The 12,981-nt window shown below is 50.4% G+C and overlaps 2 protein-coding genes across 2 annotated transcripts in view; one reads left to right on the top strand and one right to left on the bottom strand.

Annotated features, from left to right (window-relative positions):
• MRAP (melanocortin 2 receptor accessory protein) overlaps positions 1-8,099 on the top strand; it is a 15,370-nt gene extending 7,271 nt beyond the window's left edge. The window contains exons 2-3 of the mRNA XM_011373852.2: positions 4,989-5,088; positions 7,179-8,099. Of these exons, the coding sequence (XP_011372154.2) occupies positions 4,989-5,088; positions 7,179-7,491 (413 nt within the window). The 3' untranslated portion in view covers positions 7,492-8,099. The remainder of the gene's footprint in view (positions 1-4,988; positions 5,089-7,178) is intronic.
• Positions 8,100-9,112: 1,013 nt separating this feature from the next.
• Positions 9,113-12,981, bottom strand: part of URB1 (URB1 ribosome biogenesis 1 homolog (S. cerevisiae)) — a 62,365-nt gene continuing 58,496 nt past the window's right edge. Inside the window, exons 36-38 of the mRNA XM_023519717.1 lie at positions 11,802-12,105; positions 10,809-11,408; positions 9,113-9,786 (exon numbers count right to left, since the gene is read on the bottom strand). Coding sequence (XP_023375485.1) covers positions 9,605-9,786; positions 10,809-11,408; positions 11,802-12,105 — 1,086 coding nt within the window. The 3' untranslated portion in view covers positions 9,113-9,604. The remainder of the gene's footprint in view (positions 9,787-10,808; positions 11,409-11,801; positions 12,106-12,981) is intronic.

The following is a 12,981-nucleotide window of genomic DNA, read 5'->3' as shown; positions in this document are numbered from 1 at the left end:
CCTTTGGGTTGCATCTCCTCCCCGGTCAAACAGATCGGGAAGCATCATATCCCGGCTCTCGGCAGCAGGCACATAAAAGACAGAGAGATGCTGGGAGCGGATCCGTGAGCCAGGGTGCTTGGGGAGGAGACAAGGAGGCAAAGATTTTCTCACAAGAAGGTTGCCTGGGACAGCTGGTTGCAATGTGGCAGGCCAGTCTGGGTTCAACTCTTATGTCACCTCGAGAAGGGGACAAAATAGAAAGAAAAATACCCAGGGCTCATGTGTTAACCTACCAAGCGGGAAGGGTTTTACGGTTTTTGTGTTCGTGCCCACATACTGGAACTTATTCCATCGTGGCTGGGAAAAGAATTGAAAACATCTAGGAGTTTATATATGTTTTCCTGGAGCGTGCAGTGTGGAGTTGAGGTTCTGTGGGTCACTTTTTCTCAGGGACGGCTTGAAATCTGCTGTGATTTCGTTACAGGGACTTGACAAGGATTTCTACCCTTGTGATTTTCGTTATGTAGCTTCTGACTATTCCCTAGAAAGGCTAAGAATTTCCCCAACACTGTCCAAACGTGAAAAAAATGTCATTCTGTTTCCTCAGGCCCTGCCTGAACTGTCTGATTCCGTATTTAATCTTTTATTTGTCCCCCTTTCAGAGGCTAAGCTTAGGAGAAAACCACTCCCATATTCCCATCTTAAGTGGCAACACAGATTATTCTAACATGATGAGTCTCCTGACACTGGTCTAATGCTCCCTTGCCGGGGAGCAGCAATATGGATTGACCTCTCTTGGGTAGTTCCTGGCTTTTACACTGTATCATTTACCTTTCGGGTCAATATGTCTTCTTCCTTTCATTATGGGTTAGGAAGAATTTGTGATGGCCCATATTGACTTCCACTGATGCATCACCTCTGGCAGCATCAATAAGAAGGCAGGCTGTTCATCTGCCGCTCTGAGAGCTGGGAGAGGAAAAACAGAAACACACCATAGTCGATCTGCTCTGAACATAACATAGAGAATAAAGTGTAAAGACTGAACAAAGGATCTATATAACTCTCATCTCTCATTCAGAGTAATCGATTTCAGGTTACAGCTTTAACCGTGACTTCTAACTCTTCAGCAAATGGTCAGTGCCATGGGCGTGACATAGCGGTCAGTGAAAGTAATTTTTAACCAAAGAGAATGTTTACCTTGGAACAAAGTTCCCATCAAGGTAGCCCCATGTGGAGGTGCTACACTTGAATGATTCTGTTATTGCTCAAAAACTGCTTAGAACTTTTCTTTTGGAATTTACTTCGGCGGCCACAATACATTCTATGAAATATCTATGGTGAAAAATTAAGTATATCTTTGAGGGTGGATTCGCTTTTGGGAAATAATTAAGAATCACAGAGACTAATCAGGTGAATGAAATTAAGCCGATCGATACCACCCAAGTGTCAAAAATAAAAAATGACCTCATAAAGTAGAAAAAAATGGGGTGTGAGTGAGTGTGTGTGTCTTTGTAATTCTAAGGTAATTCTAAAAGAAGAATTTTATAACTGTTTATAAATGTTTGATCAATATATTTATTTTAGAAACATTGATATGATTCTATAGTATAAAAAGATGATTATTTTGAAGGTCAGCTCTCATTTGGATTTCTAAGTTTTGGAATGTTTATTTAAAGTCACTTTTTTTACTGATTCAGTAAAGAAAATTGCTTACAATGAACAGAGTGCCAGATGAAAGAGAAGTTGATTTCGCCCTCATGGAAAAGTTTGCAGGATGGGGTGGTGGGGTGGCTCCACAAAATCCTTAGGTTCTGGCTTTATTCCAGCTCATCGCTCTGCCATCCGTGGGACATGCCCCTCATCTTCATGTTCCAAGCCATTTTAGTGAGCTTGAAGGATGCAGTGATATCACTTGCCTCAAAACCTCTTAAGAGAAATAATAATTTTAGTTCTATTTATATATCATTTCATAACCACCAAACAAGGAAGTATGCCATGTGCATTATGCATACATATTATTTTATTTAATCTGCATAATAGTCTCTATAACACATACTATCATCCTCATTTAACAGATGAGGAAACAGATTTAGAGATATAAAAATCTCAGACTGTCTTAGATCACATAGCTAGGAAATGGCAGAGTAAAATTTGAACTCAAAACTATCCACCTCCAGAGACTCAGCCCTTAACTTCATTGTTAGTCCCCAAGGAGGGGAAAATCTTGGAGTTTATCTTCTACTAGGACTATAGGACTCAAATGTGAAAAACGTTTGGAGGAACGCTAAAGCTAAGGCTTAGCAATTTTCATTCAACAAAATGGAGGTGTCTGCTATGAGTAGGGAGTATTTTTATTGGATTAATGTGCTAATTCCAAGTTAGGAGGAGAAATTCCCCCAACATGACATGAAGCCCAACCATGCCATCCAGAGCCTTTTCTTGTGGATCCACTGTGGATGCCTCATTCAGCCAGTATGGACGAAGGAAGGAAGAAGGAAGGAAGGAAAGAAGGAAGGAAGGAAGGAGGGAGGGAGGGAGGGGGGAGGGAGGGAGGGAGGGAAGAAAAGAGAAAGAGTGGGAAAGAAGGGGTTGCTTTCCATGGTTGGACCAGTTTCACTGTCAGCCCCCCTCACGCTTGTTGTGAAAACAAGCCCATAGATGTTTAAATATTCCCGATACTGGGGAGTGGCAGCTCTTGCCCTTGGACAAAATATTCTCTCCAAGCACTTAGGCTGAACCTTCAGTGGGAAGAGGAAAAAGAACTCTATATTCTTGGCTGCCTTTTTTAAACAGAACATGATGAAAGAGAATTTAATATAGGAAACAGCTACTGATCGCTGCTTTGGTCTGAGAAAATTCAAATTTCACTTCTCTGTAGAGCTGTGTTCTGTGAAAGGTGTTGTCTCATTTCCTTCTTGGTGTCTGGGGATAATGACCAAGGGCAGGAGCCGAGAAGTGTGAGCCAGGGAGAAGCTGGGCGGGTGAAGGGAGGGGAGTTGTCGACTGCTAAATTTTTGAAGCTGTTTCCTTAGAGTTTTTGACAGAACTTCTCTAGGTGCTAAAGACCTCAAACCCCTCATTATTTTTACAAAGGAAAAAAAGCATTAGCGTCTGCAGAAATCTAAAACACCCTTAGAAAATAAAATCCTAAACCAAGTTTTCTGAAAGCATACATGCTCTCACACTTTTGAGAGCTGTAAAATAAATTATGACTTTGTGACTTTTGGGGACAGAGTTGAACTGAAGCAGGTTTTGGAGGATAAGGCACAGTGAGTAGGCAAGGAATGCTGAGAGTCAGAGACTTCTCCGAAGAGTCCTTAAGCCGAGGACAGACAGTAACAACCTCATTCTGTATTTTCCATGAGCCCAGGAGGTCCCCTTAAACAGTTTGATGCTCTGGGTGCCACCTACCACCCGTTCCTCAGCTCAGGGACAGAAAGGAGGGGGGACGTGAGCACCAGCCTGGGGGTGCGAACGCCGAGTTGCTGGTGCACTTCGAGGCGGTGGGAGCTCTGATTCCCCCTTTTCCTTACACCCTGTGTTCGATGCTGTTAGGGTCAAGATCAACGCTTACAAGTCCTCAGTATCTCCTTCCACCTCTGTCTCAGGTCATAGAGAGCAGAGGTGACACTCTCTAATACCCGCAGACGACTCACAAAATCTCTAACACCCCATTCATTCATTCATTCAGTCAGTCAGTCATTTGTTCATTTGCTCACTCACTCATAAATATCTTTTTGTTGGGACAGAACACAGCACGAGGCAGAGTAAGGTTAGCGCCAGAAGCACTGCAGTTCAGAGGAGGATGCTGGGGGAGGAGAGTGGGGGCGCTGGGGGAGGAGAGTGGGGGCGCTGGGGGAGGAGAGTGGGGGCGCTGGGGGAGGAGAGTAGGGGTGCTGGGGAGGAGAGAGCCAGTAGAGGGCGCCAGAGATTTCCGGTGTGTTAGGTTGGCCCCCTCTGAATCCTTAACAGCTGCCAGCAGAGTCTGGCTCACACGGGTGCTTAATAAATTCCTATTGGTACCATCCTTCTGTAGCCGCCTTTGGTCATACACGCAGGGGTCCAGCACATCCCCGTCCGAGGCATCTTGTCCTGGGGTCATGAGTGTGCCTGAATAAGATACTTGGAGACATTCATTGCGAGCCCTGCGCTCTGGCCCGTAGCCACAGCTGACCACCAGGAAGCACGACCATGCTGCAACAGTTCCCTGGCCCCTTGCTGGACGTTCCTACCTGGAGCCCCAGAGAACGCCTCTTGACCTGCTAGGCTCCACCCGGGCCCAGAAGAGGCTGAGTGTGTTCCTGGGTGCCTCCCCGCCCCTTCAGCCTCTGACCACAAATACTGCCATAGTGGTGGCTGCAAAGGTGCCTTTTCCTCCTGCCACTGCCCGCCAGCTGGGCCTGTCCACCTGAAAGGGAGGGGACCAGCTCTTTCCACCTCACCGAGCTGGCTGGCCAGGGCAGGCCTCGGCAAGCATTCCACAATGGGAGGAAGCACTCTGGCACTGTGGTTTAAAGCACACTGTCGTGGGCGCATCCTCTAAGTCTCTAACCCTTGGGGACTCTGAAGTTTCCCCTAATGGGACTGGCCACCAAAGCCCTCGCAGGGGAGGGGAGGCCATCCTGTCACACGAGCTGGCCACAGCCCGTTCTTCTCCCTCCCAGGGAGAAAGCAAGGAAGGGAAATCCATCTTCTGAGCAGCAGTAGCAGCCGAAGAAGCAAATCCAGGGGTGCCACCCGATTTTTATTGTTTTTCTCTCAATGGACAACCACTGTAAACTGGCCCAGTGGCTAGTTGCCCTGAAAACAGCCACTTCCTGCTGCCCTGTTCCTTCCCAAGGTCATTGTTAATGGGAAATCTTCCCAATGGCCGCAGCCGAGAGGCTGGAAGAAGAGAGAACACCTACCCCCGACCCTATTCCCACGGCACCGGGGGCCCTAATTCCCCTCGCTGTTGGCTGACATGATACCACACTGACATCGAGATGCACCTCTCCCTCCCTCAGATTCGATTGTCATCGTCTTCTGGGTGAGCCTGGCTGTTTTCGTGGTGCTTCTCTTCCTCGTCCTGCTCTACATGTCCTGGTCAGGCTCCCCGCAGGTGAGGTAAGTAAGGGTGTGGGGATGCAGGTCACTCGTGTGGCACAGTAGTGAGGAATCGTACGTTCGCACAGAATATTATTTGGCTGTAAAAAGGAATGAAGCACTGGCTCGTACTACAACATGGGTGAGCTCACAAACATCGTGCTGAGTGTAAGAATCCAGACACCAAAGACCACGTATGGTATGACATATCTACAGTAGGTTAATCTATAGAGACAGAAAGCAGATTAGCTGTGCCAATAGCTATCATCTTTTGGATACGATAAAAATATTCTAAAAATAGATTGTGGGGCTGGTGGCACAACTCCGAATATACTAAATAAAAGCGCATTGAATTTTACATTTTAAATGGATAAATTTTATTGTATGTAAAATGTATCTCAAGTACGCTGTTAATAACAATAGCACCAAAGTGACCCCATGTGCTAGTGAGGTCTTGCCAACCAGCTCAGCAGGAAATGAGACCCTAACTTAGGCATCTCGGAGAACCATGTTATTGAATGTCTACTGTGTGCCTTAGTGGTTAAACTGAAGGTGAACTCTCTAGCAGCTGCAAGGAGTAATTCGAGCCTAGCTTGTTATCTGTTAATTCTCCGGTGCTACATGATTGGCCCACCACATCCAATTTTCGAGCTTCATCTGCACCCCATAGCAACTGCTCTAGTGACTGTTCTTACAGGGGACCCTATGTCGCCTCTCTCCCTGCCACAGTAGGCAACTGCCCCAAAGTGGGCCCGTCCAGGGTTGAACTGTGTGGCCTAGCAGGAGTTGGGGCCAGGTAGCAATGAAGGGTCCTGGAATCCTGGCGTTGGTTGCCGTTTGGACCGTGGAGTCTTAGGAAGCAGAAACCAGGAGTTGGTACAGGAAGCTGAGGGCAAGGAGGGATGAGCAGAGCTGTTCTGAGAGCGAGGGATGAAGAGCCTCAGAGCCCCTAAAAGCAGCAGAGAGGGGCGCCCCCCACCTGACGGGGTCCCACTGCCAGTTCCTCACGGGGCCTGTTTCCTCGACAGCCCTCCCCCATGCGCCCTGCCCATAGCCTCTAGTCCATCAGGTCTACACTCACCAGGTCACTTCTGGTTCCCTTTGGTCAGCATGGGAGGCGGGACGAGCTTTTGAGGAATGAAGAAATCCATTCTCTACTTTCGGTTTTTAGAACTCACATTGAATTTAAGCAGATTTTTACCCCCAAAAGATACTTGGGGGATAAACTAATGGAATCGCCTTTCTCTTCTACTCTTTTGAGTTGACTTGTAACAAGCTCTGCGCTAGGGACTGTTCGCGAGAAAGGTCAGTCATCCTCCCAGTGGAAGGTTCCCCAGTCCAGTGCGTACACATGGCTTGGGCTGAAGGGTCTCGTGCATCTTCTGGGCTACAAATTTACAGGGTAAATATGACACTATCACCCTGCCACACAGCTCCCTACAGGAAGTGCCCTCCGGGCTCTCGTAACAGGTGTGAAATGCTCAGGGTGCTCGGGGCGCAACATGGTCCTCAGTGAGATTCAGGAAAGAGAAGTGCTGAGCTGCTCCCCAAGGAATTGCTCTTTCCATGTGAATTAGTTCTCTAGCTCGGACAGCTATCGATGCATTTCATGCTAAGGACACCTATGAGGCAATCGCATCCTGCTTCACTGTTGAAGCTGAAGGCAGGGGGGCTGTGGTGGCCGTCTCCACCAGGTGGCTGTGTCTACTGCCCCCAGCACCTGGAGTGCAGGAGAGTCCATGCAGGGAGCGCGGATTGCTGGCTAGGAAACAAGCTGGCTCGAGGTATGGAGGTGAGATGAGCTGTGCGCAAATACGTGCATGGGTAGCAGGTCAGCTGTAAACGGACCATGAGGGACAAGTGACCTTGAGGGAAAGACCTGAGGTCCAGGTTGCCATCGAGCACTTCTTCTCTTCCATTTCTCCACAATGGCGACGTCTGTGAGCTGGGTGAGCCCTCTCCTGGGCTCTGCTCCCCAGGCACTGGTGCTCTTCCTCCACGGTGCCTTCCCTCCGGGCTGTGGACAGGCAGGAGGGGACAACCGGAAAGCCGGAGAAAGGACTGTTCCCCGGCCAGCCTTGATGCCTACCTCCCACCTGCTCTCTCCACAGGAACAACGTCCAGCACCACCCCGCATGCCCCTGGAGTTTCTGCCTCGACCTCCCCCTGTGCATCCGGAGGCACCTACTGCATCACAGGACACCCCGGGGGACCCTGCAGGCTCCGCCAAGCTCTGCCAAGGAACCAGGCAGCACGGCATCTGGCCCCAACCAGCAGCGGCAGCAGGGGAGCCCTTCGGCTGCACCCCCCGCCGCCCCCAGGCCCACCCTGCTCTCCTTTGGGAACTGGCCCTTGATGGGGACCCCTGTGGCTGATGTCGGCAACAAGACCAGTGAGCCTCCCTCTAGAGACGGAACCTCTTGACTGTAGAACTCTAGACACCAGCAAACCATGGCCGGCCACTGCCGTGAACTGGTCAACTCAAACCAACCTGGACACACATGTGCCTTCTGCAAGTCTGTTTACATGTAGCAGGAAGTACAACTAGGTCAAGAATGACTCTACAAGGAGGCACGTTTGTATGTATAAACACGCATTTATCCAAGGCTTCCAACGGCCCATCTAGCATAGGGAAGTAGCCCGAAACTCTGCGGATTTTATTTAGTGTACTCAACCTCCTTACTATGTACATTCGTTTTGGGAAGGGCCGAAAAATAAAATATATATAAATTAAGATTAAAAAACACTCTTTACCACTTTTTAGCTCCAACTATTACTGCCGTAACATTTTATTGACCTTGAGTTCACTTGGCTGATCTGTACTTTTCGGGTGCTCTGGGAGGGCCCGAGAAGTCCCCATCCCCCACTGACGCCCACTATTACCGAGATGGAGCAGTGCGTGCCCTGCCAGGCTAGCTGACGGCGGTCAAGGGCCCTAAGCCACACTTCTGACCTCCCCGAAGCCTTTCTAAGACAGAGCCCAGGGGATGTGTCTCTCCAGCAGGGAGCAGCCGAGCCTGGCGGGCGGGGCCGAAGCCCAAGGGAGAGAATCTGCCTCCAAATGTCAGAGCATAAGCTGGCGGGGACGGTCCCATCCTGGATGTGACTTTATGTGACCTCTGACTTGAGGCTTTCAAAGGATCTGGTCCTCTCGCGTCCAGCAGCCTGCTGCCCGCAAGGAGATGGCACCACACTTTGGAGCCCACAAAACCCACCAGGGCAGAGAAAACCAACCTCTCACCGTGAGGGCCGGGTCTAGGGGGCAGTGGGTTAGAAGGGAGGAAAAGGGGAGACTGAGCTCCAGAGATGCAGAAAGGGGGCGAGAAGGGAAAATGTGGCCTTTCCAACCTGACTCTACCTGTAGGTTTCCCGCTTCAGAGCATTCTCAAAGAACACTGCTGTGGGTGTTCAGGTGGGGGGCAGGGAGGTGAATGCCCCTCGCTTCCAGACAACGAGCCTCATCTGTGGTAGTGAGATTAGATGCAGATAAGCATTACTCTTGTCTTGGTTTAAAATCTTGTTATTTAAAAAACCAGAAAAGAATTTAAAGAACACGAGAGGTATAAAAAAGTGTAATGCTGAAGCCGAAATTGAGCCATTCTATTATATTCTTAGTATAAACCAAGCTATGTATGTCATATGGATAAATAAACAGCCACCTCCCAGGTGGCAGACAGAAAATGCCACTGAGCCAACATGTGATGATGGCCAAGTAGACCCCGGGAGTCATGGTGTGAGGGAGGGAGGGAGGGATATGCACAGCTCTAAATGAAGAGGCTGAATTTTGTCTGTGAAACCCATGAAATTTCATATTCCATGCTCATCAACTGTGACAGCAATTAATATAGGAATCGTAAAGTCGAACTCTGATCTCTAAAATGCAGGTCTCTGCGGGATAAAAATAGCCTGTTAACATCGATTAAACAAAACACAAAAACCTAACAAAAAATAGACATTTATTAAAAAGTTATAAAATTCAAAATCCCCGATTTGAAACACAATTTAAAAAATACAGGTTGCCTTCTCAAAGCAGAGGTCAAATCAATTTTGTCTTTAAGGATTTCATATAACGTTCTTTTATTTAATAAAATAATTTTAAAAATACTGGCAGGAGCTTATTTCTTTAAAAAGTTACACAGCTCTGTTATAACTTCGTACAGAAAGAAAACCTTACACAACTCTCTTCATGCTTCCATCTGACGTATTTTTGGACATCTTAGCTTTAACATCCACGAATCTGTTAAGTGCTCAGAAGTGTTACCTCAATTTGAGGTATTTCCTTTGAAGAACAACCCCTGGGAGGGAGGGTCAGCCAGACAGAACACTGGACGGGACCTGTGGCCCCAAAGGACCCCGCCCTATTCCTCTGACCACTTCTACACACAGTCCCTTGAGTTTATTATCAGTCAATTAAATAAAGTCGACTTTTCTTGTCAGGAAACTGAGTCAATATACGGACCTTGCCACTTGCAATACCTTCCATGGAAAATGACCCGAACTCTGAGAACTTGGGCTTGAGGCGCTGGCTGCCAGGGTGTCAAGCATCTGGGGCCAAGGCAGCGATGTCCTTGCAGAGCATGACGACGGCCTCCTGGTCACCACTAGGCGTTTCCTCTGCAGCATCACAGACCATCTGGACGTGGGTTAAGAGGGTGTCTGGCCGCGGGGCCCCCAGCCAGACGTCCTTAATGTACAGAGACACCAGGAATGCTGCCGTGGCTGAGGAAGAGGACAACAAGGCCATTAGGATGCAAATCCACTCACCCGGCCCACCCGCACGGGGACCTGGGGCTTTGCTAGGCGCCCGAATGAACCGTGCCACATACTTGTGGCAACCCGAGGTGAGCAAGTGGATAAGTTAATTTTGCCTTTGCTTAACTTTTGGGTTAATTTTTTTTGTTCACTTTTAAATTTATTTATTTGATGAGTAAAAAAAGTTACTACGTGCCACGTCTCCTCGGTTCTAACCACCCAGACCAAGAACCAGACTGAAGAGCTTCATGGAGTCACTTTCTGTCATTTCCACAACGGCGTCGGCGAGGAGAGAAGTAACGTCTTAGAGGCAAAGACTCAGTTCTCTGACTGCAGCCGGGTGACAGAACAAGTCAGCCCCTGCTACCAGGTAAGTTCATCTGCCCAGCTGCTGGCCTGTCTCTGCTCCCTGCTCCCCTTAGGTCCCTCTGTGAAAAGGACAACTCCCAGATGGAAGAAGCCACGTGCGGAGAGTCACAGCCCCTCTCGTGTTCTCTTACAGCCTTTTAAAGTCTCTGCTCTTCATTCGTTCGTGCATCCAAACTTTTAAGCACCTGCTAAACGCCAAGCACATAAACTGTGTGTATCTGTGTGCTTGTGTGTACGTATGTACATGTGTGTGTCTACACACACACGCACACACATCTGTGCACACGCATTCATCAGGCCACGATGTGAAACATAGTTCTTCTTTTGGGAAATGGCTGAAATTTAGAAAAGCCACTGCTCTGCGAGTGGCAGGGCCCCTGGTGGGACGGGAGGTTGAGCTGAGTGTCCTCCACTGCACACGTGACCACCACTAATGGCTGTGCCTGAAGGGACAGGCACAGGCTTCCTCTCCCTCATTCAGGCTCAGTGGCAGATGCTCCACGACCCCAGGGCTGCAGCGAGGGGTGGCCTAAGCACTTAATCTCAAGCAGAGGGTGCTCTCCAGCCCAGCCCAGCCCACTTGGGCATAGCCTCCACCTCTGGCCTAAGACCAGCATTACCTTGTGTGGCTCCGTCCTCCTCGTTCAGGAAGGATAGGCAGAGGGCCTCGACTGCAGGGTGGAAGGGGGTCCCCGCTGGGCCCTGGGCCGCTACCAACTGCAGCATGACGGTGTTGAACAGGCAGGCCACGCTCTGCTCGGGCCCCGCCGGCCCATCGGCTCCACAGAGCCGGCTGTACAGCTTAAATATGCTACTCTTCACGGCACTGTCCTTAAGAAGGTCAGCCACAACTGCCGTCTGTGGCAAAATGTGCTTCTTAAGCCAGCTAAGGAGTCCTGCGGCCTCTGCCCTGCTGAGTGGGTGCTCGGCCACAGACCGCAGCACCCAGCGGACCACCAGGGAGGTGACAGTGTACTCAGGGCCCGGCGCCTCGCTCCTGGGGGTGGCCCCATCTGCAGGCTCCTGAGTGGGTTCAGGGCTGGGGAATACTGGGCCCCAGTGGGTCAGTATGGACCTCAGGAGGCCTCTGCACTCCTCCAAGCTGGACGCCTGCAGCTCAGGGTCGGCCACCACCTCTGCCACCTCGGGCCTCCTCTTCCGGCCCCGTGGGCCTTTGGCTCGGGCTGGCATGACAGGCTTGTTCTTATCCTTGAGCATTTCTGTCATACACACAGAGAGAAGACAGGGGTGAGACCGGCGTACCCCCTACCCCACAGACCTGGGGGGGCGGGGCCTGTAGTGGAGGAGGGGAGGGCGGTAGTGGGGACAGCTCACAGGCATGGTGCTTGGCACTGCCCCATCAGGGCACACTCCCATGCTTCAGGCACAGCAGTGTCGTTAGTCATAACAGGGGAGCCCCCCGAGAGTGGCAGAGCTGGAACTCAAAGCCAGGTTCTCTATCTCCCCTCCAAGGCCACGACGATGGATAGGCCTGTCTCTAAGCCTCATTCACTTTGGAAATGCTGCTCACGGAGGGAAAGATGCTGGCTGCTCTGGGGGGGAAGTGAGCAAAGCCTGGGGAACACGAGATAGTCACGGGCCCCGACACTCACTCAGCAGCCCCCTGACTTGGCATTTCTCCACGGCTGTGCTCAGGTCCTCCTGGAGCTTGACGTCCCTCTCGATGAGGCTCCACTTGTGCAGGAGGATGAGGACATCTGTGGTGGACAGCACCATCTCATTGACGGTGAAGCGGTCCATGTCCTTGAAGGCCTGTGTGACGGTGGCCCGGTACCTCAGCACAGAGTCGAGCGCCCCAAAGAAGCTCATCAGCTGGGTGGAGGCCAAGGAGGGCCTGTCGGGAGCCAATGGCACAGACTGAGCACAGCTGCCCAGGACCAGGGCGGTCGCTGCAAATCAAAGACGCCAACAGGCCACCCGCGACCCGGGTTTCCTCCTATGACAGACATGAACCGGGACTGCTGGCACAGGGAACAGGGAGAAGCGAGCACCCTGGGGGAGGCAGAAGGGCCTGGAGTCCAACTCCGCCTGGAGGCACAGGAATCTCTCTGGAAATCGCAGCTGACAGAGAGCTGGGCAGAGAGCCCGGAGGCCAGGGCACCAGCCCCACAAAACCGTCATGGCTGCCGACTCCTCTCCGTCTCCTCGACTCTCAGACTCAAGTCAAGAGGCTCGGGAAAAGCCCTGGGACAGCAGTGCCCACGGCCAGTCCCGACATGGCCGCTGGGAGGAAATCCGGCCCTCTGAACACTAAGGAGTCTAAAATCCAGCACCATCTGCTCCAGTCCTTACTCCAAACAGCAGTCGGCTCGCAGAGACCAGGGTGTCTCTCAACAACCCCCATGTGAGAAACACGGCAATCCGGCACCGATTTCACAATTTAATTCAGAACAACATAAAACCAAATGCCCTGTTCTTTATCAAGTTTTCATTCTGAGATTACGATCCATTCCAATTAGCATCCCTCTGTTCCCAACTCAGAAATATGAGTGCACGCAGTGTATTTTCCCTGACACAGGAAAATCTGAGGAGGATTTAGCTCGCTGAGAAAATCAAAAGCACCATTCCAAGGAGCTGGATGAAAACACTGAAGTTTTCAAGAAATTTGTGGACAAGTGGGCTGGTGCAGGCTGAGGCAGAGGCAAGGCTAAGGACACCTTAACTTCCTTAGGTTAAGGTCATGGAAGACACGTTCTTTCTACAACACGTCACTTTGCTTGAATCAAAATATCAAAGTAGGTGGTCTGCCTGCTAAAAGTGACCTGGTATGAC

Source organism: Pteropus vampyrus, unplaced genomic scaffold, assembly GCF_000151845.1.
Source record: "Pteropus vampyrus isolate Shadow unplaced genomic scaffold, Pvam_2.0 Scaffold233, whole genome shotgun sequence".
In the NCBI taxonomy this organism is placed as follows: domain Eukaryota; kingdom Metazoa; phylum Chordata; class Mammalia; order Chiroptera; family Pteropodidae; genus Pteropus; species Pteropus vampyrus.
This window is presented reverse-complemented; position numbering and strand designations above follow the sequence as displayed.